The sequence below is a fragment of the Salvelinus namaycush genome, chromosome 20 (genome assembly GCF_016432855.1).
Source record: "Salvelinus namaycush isolate Seneca chromosome 20, SaNama_1.0, whole genome shotgun sequence".
In the NCBI taxonomy this organism is placed as follows: Eukaryota; Metazoa; Chordata; class Actinopteri; order Salmoniformes; family Salmonidae; genus Salvelinus; species Salvelinus namaycush.
The window spans coordinates 18,828,679-18,851,978 of record NC_052326.1 but is presented as its reverse complement, the minus strand read 5'-3'; the positions used below and the strand labels follow the sequence as shown (position 1 = coordinate 18,851,978).

At 42.8% G+C, this 23,300-nt stretch overlaps 1 protein-coding gene across 1 annotated transcript in view; it reads left to right on the top strand.

Moving 5' to 3' along the window:
• Positions 1–348: 348 nt before the first annotated feature.
• The window catches only part of LOC120065618 (synaptoporin-like), a 38,453-nt gene continuing 15,501 nt past the window's right edge, over positions 349–23,300 (top strand). The window contains exons 1-2 of the mRNA XM_039016674.1: positions 349–366; positions 568–633. Coding sequence (XP_038872602.1) covers positions 349–366; positions 568–633 — 84 coding nt within the window. The remainder of the gene's footprint in view (positions 367–567; positions 634–23,300) is intronic.

Below are 23,300 nucleotides of genomic sequence, written 5' to 3'. Positions count from 1 at the left end.
GCCTCGAGACAACATTCAGGCACTCCGTTACAATCACATCCTCTCATCCATCTCCGACGTGGGGAGGAGAGGCAGTTCAAAACAATAACACATCGTAGCCAAAATCGATAACAAGAAAATCTTATCCAATCGTAAAATCTTGAAGTCATCGTTCATTTCCGTGAAGCCAATCCCCGTCTGTCTCTATGGTGTTTTATTTTTCAACAAGCTGACGAAAGCTCGGGTTTTTCCGTGTAGTAGCAATAAGAGCTGAGAGTCTTACACGCGCGAGGCATAGACATCAAGCGGTTTGGGTAACTCTGTATAATTGTTTACATCTTACTGAACAAGGAGATAAGTATTTTGAAAATGTTATCGACTAATGAGGTATGTTTGTTGATTGTACATTTGTTTTGTCAGGTCTCAAAATAATATGCATTAATAAACAGCCATTATTCAATTTTTTTTTAACAATGTAGGCTAATTTACATGTCAAATAGGCTATACAAACATGACATATTTTGTGGATTTTTTAAATTAAAAATATCGTAATTTTTTTCTATGTTATTGTTGTTGTCATTCCATTAGCTCGTGTCTGTTGGGACATTTCAAGTGCTTAAATTACCTCTTGGATTTATCCGCGTTTTGGAATGGGTAAGTTTGAGTGTTTGCAGAAACACATATTTGTTTTGCATGAAATAACTAAATGATAGAAAACACGTTTACAGTTGCCAGTCAATTTATTCATCATATGTATTAACGTTAGTGCCTGCCGATATATAACATAGCAGTCATATTTAGGCTACATTTGCGCACTGAAATATAATTGCGCCTTTCATGTTTACCCAAGGGGTGTCGTTGTGTTTTTGCGAGTAAATCAGCGTTATAGCAGGCTATATTGTAGGTTTTTTGTTTACATTAATTTCCTTTACTCTCAGGTGAAACTTTTAATTATCGTAATTGCGTTCTGTGTCGCCTATCATGGTGTTACTATTTGTCGGACGAGTAACCGTCCCAGCGCGTGAACAAACTGCTTTACCGTGACCAACTGGTTCACGTTTATTTAAGGAATCGCTGCTCTATTAGGTCTTTACAGGGAGGCTGGAGAACATGGCAATCACCAACACCTAAAAACTAACATTTTGCATGAAACAGATCGCAGTGAAGCAGGACAGAAAATGGATCATCCTACAGACAGTGAATCATGTGGCCCTGGCTTGTTATATAAATCAGGCAGACAGGCATTGAGGCATTCAGTTATTGTTTGATTGAATGTTAGAATGGGAAAAACTAGTGACTTTGAGTGTGGTATGATTGATGGTGCCAGTCGCGCCAGATCCAGTATCTCAGAAACAGCCACCCTCCTGGGCTTTTCATGCACAACAGTGTCTATGGTTTACCAAGTGTGGTTTGACAAACAAACATTAAGTCAGTGGCAGTCCTGTGGGCAAAAAAAAGCTTGTTGATGAGAGAGGTCGAAGGAGAATGAATCGTGCAAGCTAACAGGCGGGCCACAAACAGACTATTAACGGTGCAGTACAGCAGTGGTGTGCAGAAAGACATCTCGGAATGCAACTCATCAGTCAGTCCGTGTCTCGGATGGGCTACTGAAGCAGACGACCACACCGGGTTCCACTCCTATTAGCTAAAAACAAGAAGAAGTGGCTCCAGTGGGAACGTGATCACCAACACTGAACAACTGAGGAGTGGAAAAACATCACCTGGTCCAACAAATCCCAGTTCCTGTTGTGTCATGCTGATGGCAGAGTCAGGATTTGGCGTAAGCAGCACGAGTCCATAGACCCATCCTGCCTGGTGTCAACGGTACAGGTTGGTGGCGGTGGTGTAATGGTGTGGGCAATGTTTACCTGGCACACGTTAGGTCCCTTGATACCAATTGCGCAACAATTGAAAGCCACAGTGTATCTGAACATTGTTGCTGACCAAACCCAATAGAGGATCTTTGAGATGAGATGGAACGGGCTGTTCGCAGCATGAATGTACCACCGTCCAATCTGCAGCAACTGCGTGATGCCATTGCGTAATCATGGACCAACATCCCTGTAGAACGTTTACGACACCTTGTAGAGTGCCCCAAATAATTCAGGCTGTTCTGGAGGCAAAGGGGAGTCTGAGCCAGTGTTTGTGTGTGTGCGAGCAGGCATATGCACAGCTATTTACCTGTGCACAACACATGCCCCTTTGCCCTTCCAATCTCCAAATTGCCCTTTTCAGTGGTGGTATAACTTCCCCCAAAATGTTTTTTTTTTGTCATTATTGTTCTGATCCCACTGCCCGCAAGTCATCGTTAAATTCTCGTCTATGCTTCAGAACCAAAAGGTTGTGCGTCTTGATTGCTGACCAATGACCAGTCATCAACATTTTCAGAAAAGGTGGGAACGCATATCCAGATTAGTGACCAGAAAGAACTTGTTTCATTTCCTCCAGTTTTGCCTGACAAAAACAGAGTAGGCCTATGTTTATCATCCATATAAAATACATTTTATCAATCTACTGACTCATCGTTGCCAGAACAATAGGCTAACTGGCGATTTGATTGATAATTTTCATATTTCAGATAGGCCTAGGACTGGCTACATGTCTAAAGATAGGCAGCTGTAACATTGCATATTATGGGATGAAGATTTAACATATTCTGGCAAATGTATTAAGATATTTGTGAGGAAGAACAGGTATACCCGGCTGGGAACGAGCACTCTGCAGGTAGGCTGCCCTCCAAAGTGATGGAGTGGTGCAGACAGAACATGCTTTCCAACCAATCCTGCAGACTCCACTACAAGTAGGCAGAATTATTTTGCTTGCTCTGGACTCCAGAGAAGTGACATAATATATCCCTAGTTGATATTGACTGCTAACATGAATGACTTTTCACTCCAAATGCAGGTGTTAAACACAGTTTATCTCAGTAGCCTAACTTGCGTTTTGAAAATGCATCACTGTTTATGGCTGTAATGACAGGCTACAATTGAGCAGAGATTGTTTGTAAATGTTTGCGTGTGCACACGTGCATGTGTGTACGCGCAGGAGGTCGCAAGTTTTGTAACACTCTTTTTTGGGGGTCGAGGGTCAAAAAGTTTGAAAATGAGGTTGAAGTTGGGTTGGACAAAAATATAAACATATAAACAAAAATATAAACATATAAACAAAAATATAAACATATAAACAGCATGCAACAATTTTATCAATTTTACTGAGTTACAGTTCATATAAGGAAATCAGTCAATTGAAATACATTCATTAGGCCCTAATTTATGGATTTCACATGACTGGGCAGGGGCGCAGCCATGGGTAGTCCTGGGACGGTATAGGCCCACCCACTGGGGAGCCAGGCCCAGCCAATCAGTATGAGTTTTTTCCCCACAAAAGGGCTTTATTACATGATGGATTATCTTGGCAAATGAGAAATTCTCACTATCAGGGATGCAAACAAATTTGTGTACAACATTTGAGAGAAATAAGCAGATTGTGCTGCTTTCCCTGCTTGTAATAATTGCTCAACGAGTCTGTGACCGCTGCTGCAGGAAAAACATTTTTGTGAGTGCCCGTTTTTTAGTTTGAGCATATTCCTCCCAACATGTCAGTGCACGGCCCTTAGTGTGTGTGATCTCATGGAACACTATCCACATCCTGTCAAATGTATTAATAAATTACAACAGTGACATGGCATTGGGGTCAACAGTTGTCAGTGATTGTTTAACATCTTGAATTTATGTATTTTCGGTATTTTAAAATGACTGTAGGAAACCATTGACTGTGATGTAGGCCTACTGATGTTTCAGTACACACGCACACACACACACATACACACACACACACACACACACAGGAGCAAGGGCTGTGACACAGAGTGACAGAGCTCTGAGCATGCAGTGGTGTCACAGTGTCATGGAGATGATCGTTTCTCTCTACGAGTGTATTGAAAATGCAGAGGGGTAGAGGAGGAATCAGTATCTTTCCCAACCACGAGCATAGTGACACACAGACAATCAACCCACTGCACACTGTGATTCTCAAGAGTGATTTGTTTGATTCAGCTTTGTTAGTAGGAGTGACCCGGGTCGGACAAAACAGAGATAACCTGGGTTTACTTACATCTCGGTCATCTTCAGTACCTTTACTATTGCAGATTCGTATTAGCAGCTCTGATGGCAGTTGTCTTTTTCATTCTGCACATCATGAAGAGTGTGTTATTTGTCTTTAGCTAACAGTGCTTACAAATGCATGATAGGCTTCAAATCATTACTCAAGTCATAGACCCAAATGTATTCAAGTTTTTTCAAATTGATTTTAAAAAATATATATTTGTTGTTTTTATCAATGTCAATCAAACAAGCGATAGCAGTCACATGATCTGCACAGCAACAAAACATGAACAAGAAGGGGGGTTTGGTACAGCAGCTCAAGATACAACAATTGAGAGATAATATTACAAGAGGGGTATCTAACAAAGGTCTTTGTTTTTGTAGCTGTGCCATGCAGCTTAGCTGTTGAAGATTTTAGCTGTCCTAGAAGATTTTAACCTTTTACTGCAGTGGGCTAAATCAGGGTCACGTAGTGTTTCTTGGTAGTCTTAAACAAATCTACTCTGAAACAAAAGTATACACCTAACACACATGGCTATTGTCTATATGTCAGATATAGAGTTGAAATGTATTAAACTTTAAGTTTGCATCCCAATATTACACTTTATATACATCACAGAACACTGAAATATTATAACAAACTGTTTAACATAGAAACACCGGGAATTCCGTCTGTTTAAAAAAAAAAGTTGATTAATTATACTTTCTGAGTGATTTAAATATTGACTGGCTTTCATCAGGCTGCACACTCAAGAGAAAACTTCAAACTGTAACTAGTGCCTGCAACCTGGTTCTGGTTGTCGATCAACCTACCAGGGTAGTTACTAACAGTACAGGAATGAAATCATCAAGATGTATTGATCATATCTTTACTAATGCTGATGAAATTTGTTTGAAAGCTGTATCCAAATCCATCGGATGTAATGATCACAATATAGTAGCCATATCTAGGAAATCCAAAGTTTCAAAGGCTGGGCCTAATATTGTGTATAAGAGGTCATACAATAAGTTTTGTAGTGATTCCTATGTTGTTGATGTGAAGATTATTTGTTGGTCAGTGTGTAATGACGAGCAACCATACAGACCCGAGTTTGATCCCAGGCTGTGTCACAGCTGGCCGTGACCTGGAGACGCATGAGGCGGCCCACAATTGGCCCAGCGTCGGGTTTGGCCGGCCGAGATTACCTTGTCCCATCGCACTCTAGCAACTCCTTGTGATGGGCCGGGCGTCTGCAAGCTGACCTCGGTCACCAGGTGGACAGTGTTACCTCCGACATATTGGTGCGTCTGGCTTCCGGGTTAAGAAGTGTGTCAAGAAGCAGTGCGGCTTGGCAGGGTCGCGTTTCGGAGGATGCATGGCTCTTGACCTTCGCCTCTCCCGAGTCCGTAGGGGAGTTGCAGCGATGGGACAAGACTGTAACTACCAATTGGATATCATGAAATTGGGAAGAAAAAACATTGAGTAACCAGACGCTGCACTTGACACATTTATGAAATTGATTATCCCAGTTACTAATAAGCATGCACCCATAAAGAAAATGACTGTAAAAGATGTTAAATCCCTGTGGATTGATGAGGAATTGAAACATTTTATTGTTGAGAGGGATGAGATTGTAAATAGGTCTGGCTATACAACTGATTGGCAAAAGTATTGCAAAATGATAAATAATGTGACTAAACTGAATAAAACGAAGAAGAAACTACACTATGAAACAGAGATAAATTGCATAAAGAATTATAGTGAAAACCTTTGGAGCACCATAAAATGAAATGTTGGGCAATTAAGGCACACTCTGCTCCATCATTCATTGAATCAGATGGCTCATTCATCACAAAACTCACTGATATTGCCAACTACTTTAATGATTTATTTATTTGGCAAGATTAGCAAACTTAGTCATGACATGCCAGCAACAACCTCTGACACTACATATCCAAGTATATCTAACCAAAATATGAAAGACAAGAATTGCAATTTTGAATTCCGTAAAGTAACTGTGGAAGAGGTGAAACAATTATTGTTGTCTATCAACAATGACAAGCCACCGGGATCTGACAACTTGGATGGAACATTACTGAGGATAATAGTGGACGATATTTCCACTCCTATTTGCCATATTTTCAATTTAAGCCTACTAGTCCCCTACCTAAAAATAGTAAAGCCCCCTTATCTGACTCAAATAGCCAACCAATCAGCCTGTTACCAACCCTTAGTAAACTTTGGAAAGCAAAATTAGGTATAATCAGGAATTCCCCAGAGTAGCTGTCTAGGCCCCTTACTTTTTTCAATCTTTACTGACGACATGCCACTGGCTTTGAGTGTCTATATATGCGGATGACTCAACACTATACACGTCGGCTACCACAGCGACTGAAATGTCAGCAACACTTAACAAAGAGCTGCAGTTAGTTTCAGAATGGGTGGCAAGGAATAAGTTGGTCCTAAATATTTAAAAAACTTAAAGCATTGTATTTGGGACAACTCATTCACTAAACCCTAAACCCCAACTAAATCTTGTAATGAATAATGTGGATATTTAGCAAGTTGAGAAGACTAAACTGCTTGGAGTAATCTTGGATTGTAAACTGTCATGGTCAAAACATATTGATAGAACAGTAGCTAGAATGGGGAGAAGTCTGTCTATAATTTTGTACCTGTATTTAACCCATTGAGACCTTGAGTCACTTTTTCAAGCGAGACCTGGCCAAGAAGGCACCAACAATCAATACATTACAGAATTAAAACATATAACAATACAACAACATGATCCAGCCTAAAAATATCTCCCATCAACAGTTGTATTATACAGCATCTGTAGACAGTATCAGGGTCATCAAATCATAAAAACACTTAAAACTGTGACCTCAAGAATCAGACATACAAACGGACAGACTGATTGGCTGAAATCTTGGATAATAAAGCGCTACTCTGCATTCTTAACAGCGCTATCAACAAGGCAGGTCCTACAGGCCCTAGTTTTGTCACACCTGGCGCTACTGATCAGTCGTGTGGTCAGGTGCCACAAAGAGGGACTTAGGAAAATTGCAATTGGCTCAGGACAGGGCAGCACGGCTGGTCCTTGGATGTATACAGAGAGCAAACATTAATAATATGCATGTCAATCTCTCCTGGCTCAAAGTGGAGGAGAGATAGACTTCATCACTACTTTTATTTATGAGAGGTATTGACATGTTGAATGTTTGAACTACTGGCACACAGCTCGGACACCCATGCATACCCCACAAGACATGCCACCAGAGGTGTCTTCACAGTCCCCAAGTCCAGAACAGACTATGGGAGGCGCACAGTACTACATAGAGCCATGACTACATGGAACTCTATTCCACATCAAGTAACTGATGCCAGCAGTAAAATTTGATTTTAAAAAAACAGATAAAAATACACCTTATGTTACAGCGGTTGACTGTGAAGCAACACAAACATAGACACATGCATACAAACACACAATAACACTATACACATATGTACACATAGATATTGTGTTATAGATATCTGGTAGTAGAGTAGAGGCCTGAAGGCACACACGTAATATATTGTGAAATCTGTTATGAATGTATTGTAATGTTTTTAACACGTATAACTGATTTAATTTTGATGGACCCCAGGAAGAGTATGAAATTATGAAATTATGAAAAATATTCATAACATGAGGCCACTAGGTCATTTGACTGCAGGAAAGGGCTACAGAAGTATTTGGATCAAACCAATGTTTTTTTGAATTGCCTTTCTGGCAGCGGTTAGGGCACATATGAACAATTTCAATATAATCAAATACAATACAATGTCACAATTATTTCCTAGTAGAAATAGACCAGGCAACATAGGTACATTTATGTCTATCAAGCTGTGAAAACGGTATTTAATGTGTACATAGGTCCCAACTGAACCAGGAGTGCAACCGCTGCAGAGATTAACATCAGAGAGTTTTATGTATCCAAGGCTCATCAAAATAGGAAGAAGTTGAATATGTCTAAAGTCCATTATTATGCCTCTGAAAGCTGTGTGTGTATGTTTGCCCCAGATTCTTCTTTTTTGCTGTGATTAGGCCTTCAGTCAGTCAGGCAGTTTCCCAGTCCCTGCCCTATTCCTTGCTCTGTACGGGCTCCAGGAGGCAGGATGGATGTAGATGTCTCTGTCTTCCCCCTAATCAAACTAGTTGACTGAGAGACAGAGGGCCTTTATTCTGTTCTGCTTTTCTATAGGGAAATGAAACACAAAAGGTAAATGGCTCAGAGAATAAGAGTCTATATAGAGTTGACATGGAGGCTTCTCAGGAGTCTACGCTCTTCGAGAAAGGGTTCCAAAAGGGTTCTTCGGGTGTCCTCATAGGAGATCCTTTTTTGGTTCCAGGTAGAACCACTTTGCGTTCCTTGTAGAACCCTCTGTTGAAAGGGTTCTACATGGAACCCAAAAGGGTTCTACCTTTTTCTAAGCATGTACAGTGTACTAGAGGAAACCTGTTCTGACTTCTTTTGAAATTGATGAAGAGTCATGGTTGTCAGTTCAGTTTGTTGATGAGCCGCTCACATTTAATCTGATGGGTTTAGGTCCGTGCTGACATTTACATTACCAATGACATTTTAAAATCCCAATTGTGTTGTCTCGCACACAACGGCACCAATCTTTATGTCTGTATGATCTATTTGTGGATGAGAGTTATATGTGGTCCATAACCTTTCCAGTAGACATGGATGTATGGGTCATCTCCCATACATTTCCGAATCTGCAGCTGTGGCTCTCTGGCACATGCGCCCGAGTGGTGCGGTGGTCTAAGACACTGCATCTCAGTGCAAGAGGTGTCACTGCAGTACCTGGTTTGAATCCAGGCTGCATCACATCCGGCCGTGATTGGGAGTCCCATAGGGCGGCGCACAATTGGTCAAGCGTTCTCCGGGTTTGGCCGGGGTAGGCTGTCATTGTAATTAAGAATTTGTTCTTAACTGACTTGCCTAGTTAAATAAAGGTAACTTTTTAAAAGTATTTTTATATTGTCAGTATCTGGCCACAATTCTCCAAACAGCTGTAAATTCCTCCCTCCCAAGTCATGCAGAAACTGTCCTTTGATATGTGCCTCAACTCCTGTGTGTGTGTGTGTGTGTGTGTGTGTGTGTGTGTGTGTGTGTGTGTGTGTGTGTGTGTGTGTGTGTGTGTGTGTGTGTGTGTGTGTGTGTGTGTGTGTGTGTGTGTGTGTGTGTGTGTGTGTGTTGTGTGTGCGTGTGCGTGTGTGTTGTGTGTGCATGTGTGTTGTGTGTGCATGTGTGGGCATCCTAATACCGAACTAGTTGTATTAGTGTATAGTCACTGTCTTGCCTGCAGCGTCGCGCTCTTGTGTCAGATGATAGGTTTCTTTCAGAATACTGACAGCTGACTAACAAATATGGATTTGTATCAGATGTCAGTATAGTATCTGTGACTTCGGTGTGACTGTGAAATACTTGATACAACTTTCTCAGGTGTCTCAACTAGACACCATTTTATTGTTTTCATAGGAAAGCGTATAGGTAATGCTCAAGAAAACAGAACCTTACACAAGGTGGGATTTCTCTATTTTTATTTCACAAATGGTGCTGAATAAGAGCAATTTCCATTTCAGATCATTATTGTTATTGAATGCCAGGGAAATGGGAGAAAAAATATGCACCTCCTCAAGGGAGTATTAATCTCCTCTCTGTCTCTCTCTCTCTCTCTCTCTGTCTCTGTCTGTCTTTCTGTCTCTCTGTCTCTCTGTCTCTGTCTATCTCTCTCTGTCTTTCTCTCTGTCGCTCTCTCTGTCTCTCTCTCTGTTTCTCTCTCTGTCTCTCTCTCTGTCTCTCTCTCTCTCTCTCTCTCTCTCTCTCTCTCTCTCTCTCTCTCTCTCTCTCTCTCTCTCTCTCTCTCTCATACCTCCCTGGACATTAGCAAATGTCAGATCATGTCAATTACCAAAGCTTCAAGAAACACTCTATCTGGCTTCAAACCTACAAGCTCAACAGAATGCAAAGCAATGAACTCTTCAGTTCCAATCCAATGTCATAAGGCCCATGTGGATGCAGCTTTAGGCTGGAATCTAGCCCTGCTAACCCTAACCCATCAGGTCAGAGAGGAGCTCACGTCCCTCCCTGAGACTATGGGCCTGGCCTGGGCTCGGCTCTATCTGTGAGTCAGACAGGAGAAGGGGAAGAAGATTAATCTTGCTGGGAGGGCCCAATGTCAGAGCCAGGGGCAGAAATCAAGCCCAACGCTACTCGCTCAGTGAGTGAAACTCTACAGGTGAAAGTTTGTAGCGTATAATGGTCTGGTGTTTCTTTTTCTCCAGAGACGGAGTACCAACTTATTCACAAGTTCGTAGTTCTGTAACATCATACACCATTGTGTGAAGAGCAAAAATCATTATTAACAGATTCATCAAGGTGAACACACTTTTGTGTCTCGTCTCTTTAGTAAAACAGAAAGAATTTCACTTGCACAGTAATATGGATGTAAAGTGGCGTTTTGCTAAAAGAGTCAACTCTTACATATAGTATAATTAACAATCATAGGTTTTTGCACAAACATTCACTGTCACATACGCTCACAGACCCATTGATTGTCCCAATACACACAAAGAATAACTGCTGTCCCACCATCCACACACACAAACACTTGTTCGGATTGTACCACTGCTGGGTGCGGAGGCTTACTAACACACACACACACACACACACACACACACACACACACACACACACACACACACACACACACACACACACACACACACACACACACACACACACACACACACACACACACACACACACACACACACACACACACACACACAGTCAAATCATATTACTGTTTGGTGGCTGAGGCTGACTAACTGCACTGCTGTGTAGCCATGGAAACCCCAAGGGGAGAAGAGGAGCATGAAGAAGCACTGTTATAAAAATACATTGAGATTTTCTGCCTGCTTATGGTCAGTCAAGCTTACAGGGAGATGGGGGGGTGGTTAGCAGGGGAGATAGGGAGAGAGATGGTCATAGGTTAGACAGGGCACAAACCATTCACCATGTAGGGAGATCAACTGCCATGAGAACTTGATTCTACCATAATGTCTTGATCAGGACTGTTATCACAGTGTGTGTTGGGTTAGTTATGTCACTAAGCCCCTTAAAAGTAAAACAACCTCTTTCAAGACTAGATAGGTAGAAAGAGAGGACTATATACAAAATAGGACATTATTGAAATTGTAGGCTCACCACGGCCCAGACCATTTAAAGAATACATATTTTTACCAAAATAGATCCATTTGTAGCTTCCTAACTAGTCAATGGTAACAATGTTCATTTGTCACCCCCCCCCCCCCCCCCCCCCCCCCCCCCCACACACACACACACACACACACACACACACACACACACATAGTGTCACTGGAGAGTGTTTATATTCTTAGAGGCTTTGCTTTATCATCACATACCGATATAGGCACTTACACAACAGCTTGAGCGCGTTAGCCTGAAGTGGGCTTTAACACAGTAGCAGAGAGAGGTACTGTAGCGATGATCATGTCCCTGTTTAGTTTTTCTAACCCTGTTGGTAATAGTGGTATATTAGCTGAGTTCCTGGCATTCAGGGTGGTTGTATAGACTATATGACCCAGAGTTTTTTTGATGGTGGATCAAAACATGTAATGGGCTGCAGACATGGTCCAGATTTCTGCAGTCGTAAAGAGAGAAGATTTCAGGCTTTTTGTTCCCAAAGTGGGCCTAACATCTTTAATAGAACAGGTGGATAGCAGCATCTATAGTGCCTGAGGGAACCTAAGTGTAGCTGATGAATGCTGTGCTTAGGCTCCTGTGACACTGACTGAATCAATACAGTGTCCTTATCATACACTCCACCTGTACTACACACTTAACGATCCCTCTAGTACCCCCTCACGAGTTCTCTTCTTCTCACTATTTGAATTTCACCTAATCCTCCGTTCTCACTCTTGCTTTCGTTCTCCATTCTCGTTGAGTCCATGAGCCCATCCCAGCCGTCTTTCTCATATATTTATCTCATGTATGTTGTCATGGGGGGTGAGGGATGTATCTTCTTGTGTGTACTGTATGTGTAACTGACTGTGGTAATCTGTGTGGATAGAATTTCATTTAGAAGGACAAAAGAACATAATCATTCCACAGCCCTCATTCTAGCCTCTTTCCCAGCGTTCTTCCAGTCTCCATCCGAGCCCACATCCAGGCTTCTCTCCCAGGCCTTATCCCTCCCCCAGGAGCCCAGCTGGGAGAGACTGATATACACACAGGCGCGGGGCTTAGCACACACTCCCCTTCACAATGACACACTCGCCTGTTCAAAGGCCTCCACTATAAACGCGAGTGGTAAATGACTGAAATCATAGGGAATGGAGGCAGCTGCAGGAAAGAGAGGGGGAGGGAGGGAAGGAGGGGGGAGAAAGCTGGGGAAGGGGGTGGGCCGGAGTTTTTTTTACCCTAATGTGAGTTTAGAATTGCTCTCTCTCGGTCTCTCTCACTCTCTCTCTTGTTGTGTTTATGGGTGTATGTGAAATGTGTCTAACTGTGTGTGTGTGTGTGTGTGTGCATGGTTGGGCAAGTTACTTGATAAATGTAATCCGTTGCTGATTACAGTTGCATGAAAAATAAAGTAATCGTTAACGTAATCCGATTACTTTTTGATTACTTAAAACGTTTAAAAACATATATTTTTTAAAAGACATATTTTAAAACGTTTAAAACATTTTGTTGTATTTCCAATTTGGGGTCTAGTGTGGGAGCATAGCCTAAAGATCCTTTAATTCATGTATGTGTAAGAGCATAGTCACAGGGTTCCATACTAACATTTACAGTTGGTCGCACTACAATTGCAATGGGGGTCACATAATAAATAAATAAATTGTAGCCTCATTATATTATAAAGTCATTCAAAGTGTTTCATTAAGAAGTGTATTAGACTACTAAAATTGTATTATTCAAAAAATGAATTGTTTATTGTAGCATCATGTTCAAGCACGAAAGCATGATTCCATATATTTTTATGTGCAACCTAAACCAGTGATTGTCATAAATTTGGGTTTTGACAACTAGGAAATTGTTGTTATTATTTTAGTATCAAAATAGGGGTCCAGAATTTTCAGATGTTTTTGTTCAATTGAGATTAATTTGTCTACATCTTTTTGGGGACTAATATCACATAGGCTAATTCATTTGGGGCTAGTTAATCACCTTATGGAGTGGTTAGCTAGATCGCTAACTCTAAATATAGCCTAATATCACTGATAGTTAGCTGTCTAATTGATATCGAACAGTAACTATCATGTATAGGCCTATGCACTGTCGTAGCATGACTATCATTAAATATGAAGACTGTTATATTATTAAATTGTCACGCCCTGATCATAGAGAGCCCTCAGTTCTCTATGGTGTTTTGGTCAGAGCGTGACTAGGGGGGTGTTCTAGTTAACCTATTTCTATGTTGGTGTGCTTGGTATGGTTCCCAATTAGAGGCAGCTGATTATCGTTGTCTCTAATTGGGGATAATATTTAAGTTCTCCATTGTTCCCACCTGCTTTGTGGGATATTGTTTTGAGTGAGTGCATGTAGCACTACGGTACTTCACTGTTGTTGTTTGTTTCTTGTTTTGTTTAAAGTTTCACTTAAATAAAGATGTGGAACTCGAATCACGCTGCGCCTTGGTCCGTCTCTCCTCACGATCGTGACAGAATATCCCACCACGAAAGGACCAAGCAGCGTGTGACGGAGGTAAAGGAGTTTTGGACCTGTGAAGAAATCATGGGAGGTTGTGAGAACAGCGACAACGCCGGGGACCGCGGCCACAGAAACCCCAAAAACGTTTTTTTTTGGGGGGCACATGGAGCAGGCGGTCGAGCAGCGGAGAGTGCCAGAGCCTGTTTGGGAGTCGGTGGAGAAATTCGATGAAAGATACCGGAGAGAGGTGGTAGCGATGAGAATGCTGCAGCGCAGGCGTGCTGAAGAGCGTGACACCAGTCCGGTGCCATCTGCACCGGCTTCACGCATCTGGCCTCCAGTGCGCCTCCCCAGTCTGGTACGTCCTGTGCCAGCTCCCCGCACCCGCCCTGAAGTGCGTGTCACCAGTCCGGTGCCACCTGTGCCGGCTCCACGCACCAGGCCTCCAGTGCGCCTCCCCAGTCCGGTACATCCTGTGCCAGCTCCCCGCACTCGCCCTGAAGTGCGTGTCACCAGTCCGGTACCACCTGTGCTGGCTCCACCCACCAGGCCTCCAGTGCACCTCCCCAGTCCGGTACGTCCTGTGCCAGCTCCCCGCACTCGCCCTGAAGTGCGTGTCACCAGTCCAGTACCACCTGTGCCGGCTCCACGCACCAGGCCTCCAGTGCGTCTCCCCAGTCCCTCTCCTAGGCCGGAGCCTTCCTCTGCGCCGGTGCCCAGTCCAGGCACGGTCCCGCTCCAAGGCCGGAGTCTTCCTCTGCGCCGGTGCCCAGTCCAGGCACGGCGACCAGTCCCGCTCCAAGGCCGGAGTCTTCCTCTGCGCCGGTGCTCAATCCAGGCACGGCGTCCAGTCCCGCTCCAAGGCCGGAGTCTTCCTCTGCGCCGGTGCCCAGTCCAGGCACGGCGTCCAGTCCCGCTCCAAGGCAGGAGTCTTCCTCTGCGCCGGTGCTCAGTCCAGGCACGGCGTCCAGTCCCGCTCCAAGGCCGGAGCCTTCCTCTGCGCCGATGCCCAGTCCAGGCATGGCATCCAGTCCCGCTCCAAGGCCGGAGCCTTCCTCTGCGCCGATGCCCAGTCCAGGCACGGCGTCCAGTCCCGCTCCAAGGCCGGAGCCTTCCTCTGCGCCGGTGCCCAGTCCAGGCACGGCGTCCAGTCCTGCTCCAAGGCCGGAGCTTTCCTCTGCGCCGGTGCCCAGTCCAGGCACGGTGTCCAGTCCCGCTCCATGGCAGGAGCCTTCCAAGGCCGGAGTCTTCCTCTGCGCCGGTGCCCAGTCCAGGCACGGCGTCCAGTCCCGCTCTAAGGCTGGAGTCTTCCTCTGCGCCGGTGCCCAGTCCAGGCACGGCGTCCAATCCAGCTCCAAGGCCGGAGCCTTCCTCTGCGCCGGTGCCCAGTCCAGGCGCGGCATCCAGCTCAGCGCCGGTGCCCAGTCCGGGTGCGGCATCCAACCCAGCTCCATGGCCGGAGCCTTCCTCGGAGCCGGTGCCCAGTCTGGGCGCGGCGTCCAACCCAGCTCCATGGCCGGAGCCTTCCTCGGAGCCGGTGCCCAGGCCGGGCGCGGCGTCCAACCCAGCTCCATGCTCGGAGCCTTTCTCGGCGCCGGTGCCCAGTCCGGGCGTGGCGTCCAACCCAGCTACATGGCTGGATCCGTGGTTGGGGCGGGGGCTACAACCCGCACCGGAGCCGCCACCGACACTAGTCACCCCCCCTACCCTCCCCATTTGGTTTCAGGTTTCAGGTTTTGCGGCCGGAGTCCGCACCTTTGGGGGGGTACTGTCACGCCCTGATCATATAGAGCCCTCGGTTCTCTATGGTGTTTAGGTCAGAGTGTGACTAGGGGGGTGTTCTAGTTAACCTATTTCTATGTTGGTGTGCTTGGTATGGTTCCCAATTAGAGGCAGATGATTATCGTTGTCTCTAATTGGGGATCATATTTACGTTCTCCATTGTTCCCACCTGGGTTGTGGGATATTGTTTTGAGTGAGTGCATGTAGCACTACGGTACTTCACGGTTGTTGTTTGTTTCTTGTTTTGTTTAAAATTTCACTAAAATAAAGATGTGGAACTCCAATCACGCTGCGCCTTGGTCCGTCTCTCCTCACGATCGTGACACAAATCAATTCTCTATGTGTAATTATTCCTCACGTGGTTAAACTAATCATGTAAACTTTAATTAACTAGGAAGTCGGGGCACCACGGGAAAATGTTTAAAGAGTCTATTTCCCGAAATAACTCTTCAGATATTTTCATAACTTATTGATTATAGTCACTTATTAATGTTATTATTACCTCATAAGTCTCATTCCTAAATGTCGCAAACCCTTGGATATCTGCACGCACCCTAACATAAATTATGAATCAGCGATATACAAATTGGCTTAATTATTTATTTACTAACTAACTAATCAATCACAGAATTACATAAACACACACACAATAGTTATGCATTGGTTACTGACATAATACACTGAAAAGTCCCTAGTGGGCTAAGCCGATATGACGGCTTGGTAGACAAAGGAAATGGGTGGGACCAGCTCAAGAGCGGGAAACTCAGAGTGGACCCACGTCCCTACAGTCAATATCTACACTCATGGAAATGCTAATACTTTGAACATGAACAACCGCTCATTCGAAAATAAATTGTGATTTACATATTTACGAGTGTATGCCTTTGTTGTCCCTCTCTGCGACCGCCGGTCTGTCTGCTGGATAGTCAGTCGACAGAAAGTCGATCAAAGTCTTTTGTAGTCGTACAGTGGTTCCTCCTTTAAAAGTTGTGAGCTTACACCACGGGACTTAGAGGTATCCAGCGTCACGGCTTTATTGCTCCAGACCACCACAAGGGGTAGAGAGCACTCATTATGCATTTGGATCCCAAGGTTTTTATATGACCAATCATATCGAGTGGTTCCAATGACAAATTTGACGCGAGTCACCCGTACCTGGGTGAAGATGGCTGACAAAACATTACGGTGGAAACAAATGTAAGTAATTATAAAGTCATAACGAGTCATGCAAAAAACTTGGAATTGAAAGGAATATGTTAGTTAATGTAGAGACAAACGTTTGTGCATATTTTTTGGTCATAAAGTAAATTTACGAAAATTGCTATTTAGCAAGTTATCTGACAAGCTAACATTAGCCAGCTAGCTAGCTAGTGTTATGACATGAGAATGAATTTGTAATTTGTGTTGTTTAATGTTTTAGGGACTCCTGAGAAAACCAGCAAACCAGGCTGTCATCTTGTGAAATAGTGGATGTAAAGAATCTAGCTAGCTAAAAAATGTATTGCAAAATGAATGTACAATTGTGCAAGCTTGCCTTGCAATGCAGCTGAAGTAACATAGCTAACTATTTACTTGCTTATTGTGTAGTGGAGGATAAAAATAACTGAATGCCTATGGATGTGTAGCTAGCTACAGTATGTAGCCGATCTGTGTATGGACCCTAAAACGTTAGGTTCTGAACTAATATTCATACCAATCTATGAACCTCAGCTATCATAGTTGTTGTATCAACTTCAAGTCTGAATGGCATTAGTGAAGCCTATGGATAGAGTAGAATATAATAACTTTATTGTGCCAAGGATGCAAGTCCTATATACATGCACTGTAGTTATTACCACACATAAGATCCCCACATTGTAGCCTGTACATTGAATAAATTCACTGATCATGTACTCTTCCTTGGCAAATAAATGTGCGGTTTAGGTATGAATCTCTGAGACATTATTTTTCAGTCATATCAAACTCCATTCTTTGAATGATGCTGTGTCTGCATGTATGTATTACAATTATACACTTCAACAGTGTTTACCACTCCTGCTACTGGGACATCAATGATTACACTTTGTAACTATGCAACAGACTAGAAACATTATTTAAGTAAAGGCTGATTTGTAATTCATATATACAGAAAAAAAACTATGCATATCTAACTCCCTTCATCTGCATTAATCTGAGGACACAGGATAGTATTTCAATGAGATACTTAATTTCAACCAGTGGAGAATGTGAAACGCTTTATTGAAAAAAAGTTCATTATCCAGGTGTTACAAATACATAATATTAGCATTTTAATTATGATAATAGTAAAATTATATTATAAATACAAGTTCAATCTCTACTTCAATGCACGTATGGTGTGCATTATAAAACGAGGAAGAAAGACGAGGTGGGAGAGGTGTAGAAGACAGAAAGTGAAAGAGGTAAGAACAGAGGCAGACAGCATGTGATTAATGAATTACAGTGCTACCCTAATATTCTCTCAGTTCATCACAATTGCAGTGTCTCTAGCGGTGTCTCATAACCAGTCTTGGGCCCTCAGTTGGCCCGAAGGTTGGCCCGAAGGTTATCTGAGGCGGCGATGACGGGACTGGCTTCCTCTCTCACATCAAAACATACCTGCGGTCGAGAGACAGATGGATAGAGAGAGAGCATGATTAAGCCTTGTTTTTTTTATTCTAACACGGTCTGTCATCATAACCATCAGGAGGTGAAATGCAAAACTGACCTTGGATCATTAACTCTGGGACTACTACATCTCTATCTGTATTTCAATGTAAAGCATCTCTATAATAATACTTCCTGTTGACCCGACCAAGTGACCTCTCACTTGTGATCATGCTGTGCCCTCTGTGCCAGCCAGTTCAGATGCGGGAGGGGTTCACCAACAGAGCTGATATAACCTAGATGATTTAGGGAGAAGGGGGAGAGGGATGAAGTGAAGGAGAGAGACTGTTATTGTGTGTGTGTGGTTTCACCTGGTGTCCACACTAAGTGGCTACAGAGTACTTTATGCTGAAAAACAGACACATGAGGACAAACAATAGAAGATAATGTCAATAGAAGATACTGTATGTGATGCAGACACCTATCGGGGTATACCTGAAACATTTAAATATAGAGGGCTATGTCTCACAACTTGGTTATTGCAAGGCTAACCCCCGGGAAATCATGACTTGGCAGCCACAGATAGCAACAGATAGTCCCGTGAAAATGGCTGTGTTTATGTGGTGTAAATCTGAAAATTAGCAGCTGACTTCTTAAGGGTTTTTTAATTAATGCATGTGAGACAGGTTCCATTTACAGTAAGACAGGCAGAGAGGATGAGAGAAAAAGAACACAGAACAGTTTAATTACCTCTGGTTATGGACACTTTTGCCAGCAATAAAGCTTCCACGGCCTGTTCCTCGGACAGTGAGCATCTGGCAATAGCTACATTTTCGACCCTTTGATCAGCTCACTCTTCGAAAGTAAAGAAAATAGCTTATTTTTTTGTAGATATGAAAACAATAACTGAGTTATGACCGTTCAATCTAAAGCAGCAGATGTCATTTTCAGGATACGTCAATACAGCACAGAAAGCTTAACACCAGACTGGTATTGTGGTTGTTCATTGGCCCATTGCTCTGAGACTTCTTTGACCGTTCTAACGCCCGCATGGGGCATCCTTGCCTTAAGGGTGCTGACTTTCTGGTGTAACTCTTCATCTGACTTATCAGAATAGCATTCCCTGACAAACATATTGTGTTCTGTCATCCTTCTGTAAAAAAAGCTAACCGTTACACTGTCATGAAATATGATTATATCGACTATGAAACAAATATGACATGGTCTGCTTATGAGTTGCCATGAAAGAAAGTTAGATTAATTCAACAGAAAATGGTGAGAACAGGCATTCGTAGCTAAATGCTTTTAGTTAGCTTGAGAATAATAATCGCATGATTTATAATTCTGTGGTATGTAGAGTGGCTTGTGAAAGTATTCACCCCCTTGGCATTTTTCCTATTTTATTGCCTTACAACCTGGAATTAAAATAGATTTTTTGGGGGGGGTTGTATCATTTGATTTACACAACATGCCTACCACTTTGAAAATATTTTCTATTGTGAAACAAACAAGAAATAAGACAAAAAAACAGAACTTGAGCATTATGCTCTCAGAATGTGCATTATTATTCACCCCCCCTCCCCAAAGTCAATACTTTGTAGAGCCACCTTTTGCAGCAATTACAGCTGCAAGTCTCTTGGGGTATGTCTCTATAAGCTTGGCACATCGAGCCACTGGGCAAACTGTTGGATGGGTTCCGCTGGTGTACAGCAATCTTTAAGTCATACCACAGATTCTCAATTGGATTGAGGTCTGGGGTTTGACTTGGCAATTCCAAGACATTTAAATGTTTCCCCTTCAACCACTCGAGTGTTGCTTTAGCAGTATGCTTAGGGTCATTGTCCTGCTGGAAGGTGAACCTCCGTCCCAGTCTCAAATCTCTGGAAGACTGAAACAGATTTCCCTCAATAATTTCCCTGTATTAGCGCCATCCATCATTCCTTCAATTCTGACCAGTTTCCCAGTCTTTGCAGATGAAAAACATCCCCACAGCATGATGCTGCCACCACCATGCTTCACTGTGGGGATGCTGTTCTCAGGGTGAAGGGAGTTGTTGGGTTTGAGCCAGACATTTTCCTTGTTGGCCGAAAAGCTACATTTTAGTCTCATCTGACCAAAGTACCTTCTTCCATATGTTTGGGGAGTCTCCCACATGCCTTTTGGTGAACACCAAACATGTTTGCTTATTTTTTTCTTTAAGCAATGCCTTTTTTCTGGCCACTCTTCCGTAAAGCCCAGCTCTGTGGAGTGTACAGCTTATAGTGGTCCTTTGGACAGATACTCCAATCTCTGCTGTGGAGCTTTGCAGCTCCTTCAGGGTTATCTTTGGTCTCTTTGTTGCCTCTCTGATTAATGCCTTCATTGCCTGGTCCGTGAGTTTTGGTGGGCGGCCCTCTCTTGGCAGGTTTGTTGTGGTGCCATATTCTTTCCATTTTTTAATAATGGATTTAATGGTGCTCCGTGGGATGTTCAAAGTTTCGGATATTTTTTTATAATCCAACCCTGATCTGTACTTCTCCACGACTTTGTCCCTGACCTGTTTGGAGAGCTCCTTGGTCTTCATGGTGCTGCTTGCTTAGTAGTGTTGCAGACTCTGGGGCCTTTCAGAACAGGTGTATATATAATGAGATCATGTGACAGGTCATGTGACACTTAAATAAAGTCCACCTGTGTGCAATCTAACTAATTATGTGACTTCTGAAGGTAATTGGTTGCACCAGATCTTATTTAGGGGCGTCATAGCAAAGGGGGTGAATACATATGCCAACACCACTTTTCCGTTTGTTATTTTTTTCATTTCACTTCACCAATTTGGACTATTTTGTGTATGTCCATTTCATGAAATCCAAATAAAAATCCAATTCAATTACAGGTTGTAATGCAACAAAATAGGAAACATGTCAAGGGGGATGAATACTTTTGCAAGGCACTGTATGTATGTAATATAGTAGAGTGTTGTGAACCGACACTGAATCGTAGGAGCTAACTACTAGATATGTAAAAGTTGGACGGAAGAACGCCCAGTGCTGCTTACCTGAGATGTCATCATCACACAGTCCTTCTTCGTAGGTGTCCGCTGTGACTGACTTGGTATCGGAAAAAGGTACTTTCAGAACAATTATTTTTGAATGAAAATAAAAAAAGTTTGCTCTCGACAAAAAGACACAAATGTACCTCCATAGCATATAACATTTTGCCTGTGAATAACCACACCTTCATACAAACTTGCTACTGTATGCAGAATTCTTGACGCACAACCGAAGATGCTGCCATATTCTGCCAGCACGCCCACAAGCGAGCCACTCAGGTGCAGAATGATGACACCTGGAAGAGGGAAAGGAACGAGATGGGAACAACAACAATTTGTTGCAAGTTGGAGAAAGGGGCTAATAGCTGAACAATAGACTATTCAACCTTTACTAAAGAATAGTCTAATAGCCGAGTTAGGTGTGAAAAACAAAACTCCTATCACAGACCAGATTTGCCCTAACGACCAAGGGGTAGCTTGCTACTCAATGTAATAAAGTAATGACTTTTCAAATAAGTTACCTTACACGTTATGTTGGCTGACAATTTGTTAGCTACGCTGTCCTTATGAACATATCATAGCATATCATTACAGCAGTATGTACCGGTATGTTAGCTAGCTATCTAACGTTAGTAGTTATATATCTAACTACCCAACGTTTATTGACTTGATTATTCCCGTCATTCTTAGCTTAGCTACATGGTATAGTGCGTTCTCAATGGACATTCGGGGGCTTTCGTAAATTCGGTCTGGCTCTCTACATCGATTTCAGAGCACTCTCGTCTGATTGTACCAGAGCGCAGAATAATTAATTTACGAGGGCTCAACACACGTTGAATATGGCCAGTGTCAGTAACCGTTGGCAAAAAAGCGTAATTAAATTGTTTCCAGCAGCACAGTTACAGTCACCAACCAACGCCCTGGTTAATACGAAAATTGCCTTACCAGCTCTGCTAGGGCGAGTAAAATGGTCAGTGGTCTCATTTGTGTCTGGAAGTAGCTAGAAAGCTAGCCAACGTTAGCTTAGGTGCTTGACTGACGTTGTAAAGCCAGAACGCTCAAATCAACCCTACTCTTTAGCCCGAACGTCCAGTGTGCGCCCCGAGAGCGAAACGGTTGAATTTACAAACGGACAATCTGACAATGCTCTGAATTTATGACCGTCACGTTGTACAGCACCATATTTTCTGTTCCATCCTAACAGAAACCCAGAGGGTTTTTCAAATTTTATGGAATAGAAACACCATAATATTAATCAAATTAATTAAGCAAGTACAAGTCAAAAGTTTGGACACACCTACTCATTCCAGGATTTTTCTTTATTTTTCTTATTTTCTACATTGTAGAATAATAGGTAAGACATCACAACTATGAAATAACACCGGTCTCCCTCGTGCCCTGCATTCTGTAGTACAGACATGGCCTGCTCTCCCTTTTGTAAGGAATTAGGCACTTTCCCATGTTTACTACAGTATGTATTGTAGACTGCACAGTAGCCTAATAAACAAATAAACACATTTTGTTAATAAAATAATGATAAAAAATACTCTTTCAAATGCAGATGTTGATTTCGTTATGGATCCATAACGAATTACTACGGGAATAAATTTCCCTGTTTTACATAAATATTGGAACAAAGTTGTCTAATGAAGGCAAACAATTTAGAATCCTCCAATCCTGTAGCCTACTCCCGACCGTCACATTGTACAGCACCATATTTTCCATTCCATCCTAACGGAAACCCTGAGGGTTTCGTTTTTCATTTTTCTCTGAATAGAAACACCATAATATTAATCAAATTAATTAAGCCAAATTTCATCAAATCAATCCCATATACTATGTTATAAGGTGTTTAATTCTCTGGTAATGCCAATACGGAATATTATCAAGTGCTTCTCAAAGATTCCCTCTGGTTGTCAAACTAGCAATAACTTGCAGTAACAGAAAAAATGGCTGACAGTTAAATGACGTGCCACAGAATGCTGCGGCAGCATGCAAGGTGTGCCGCAGTATGACGCAACTTTTAAAGGAGGAACCACTAGCTTTTTATAATGGATACGTCAGAGTACCATTCGGAAATGTTCTTGAGAATG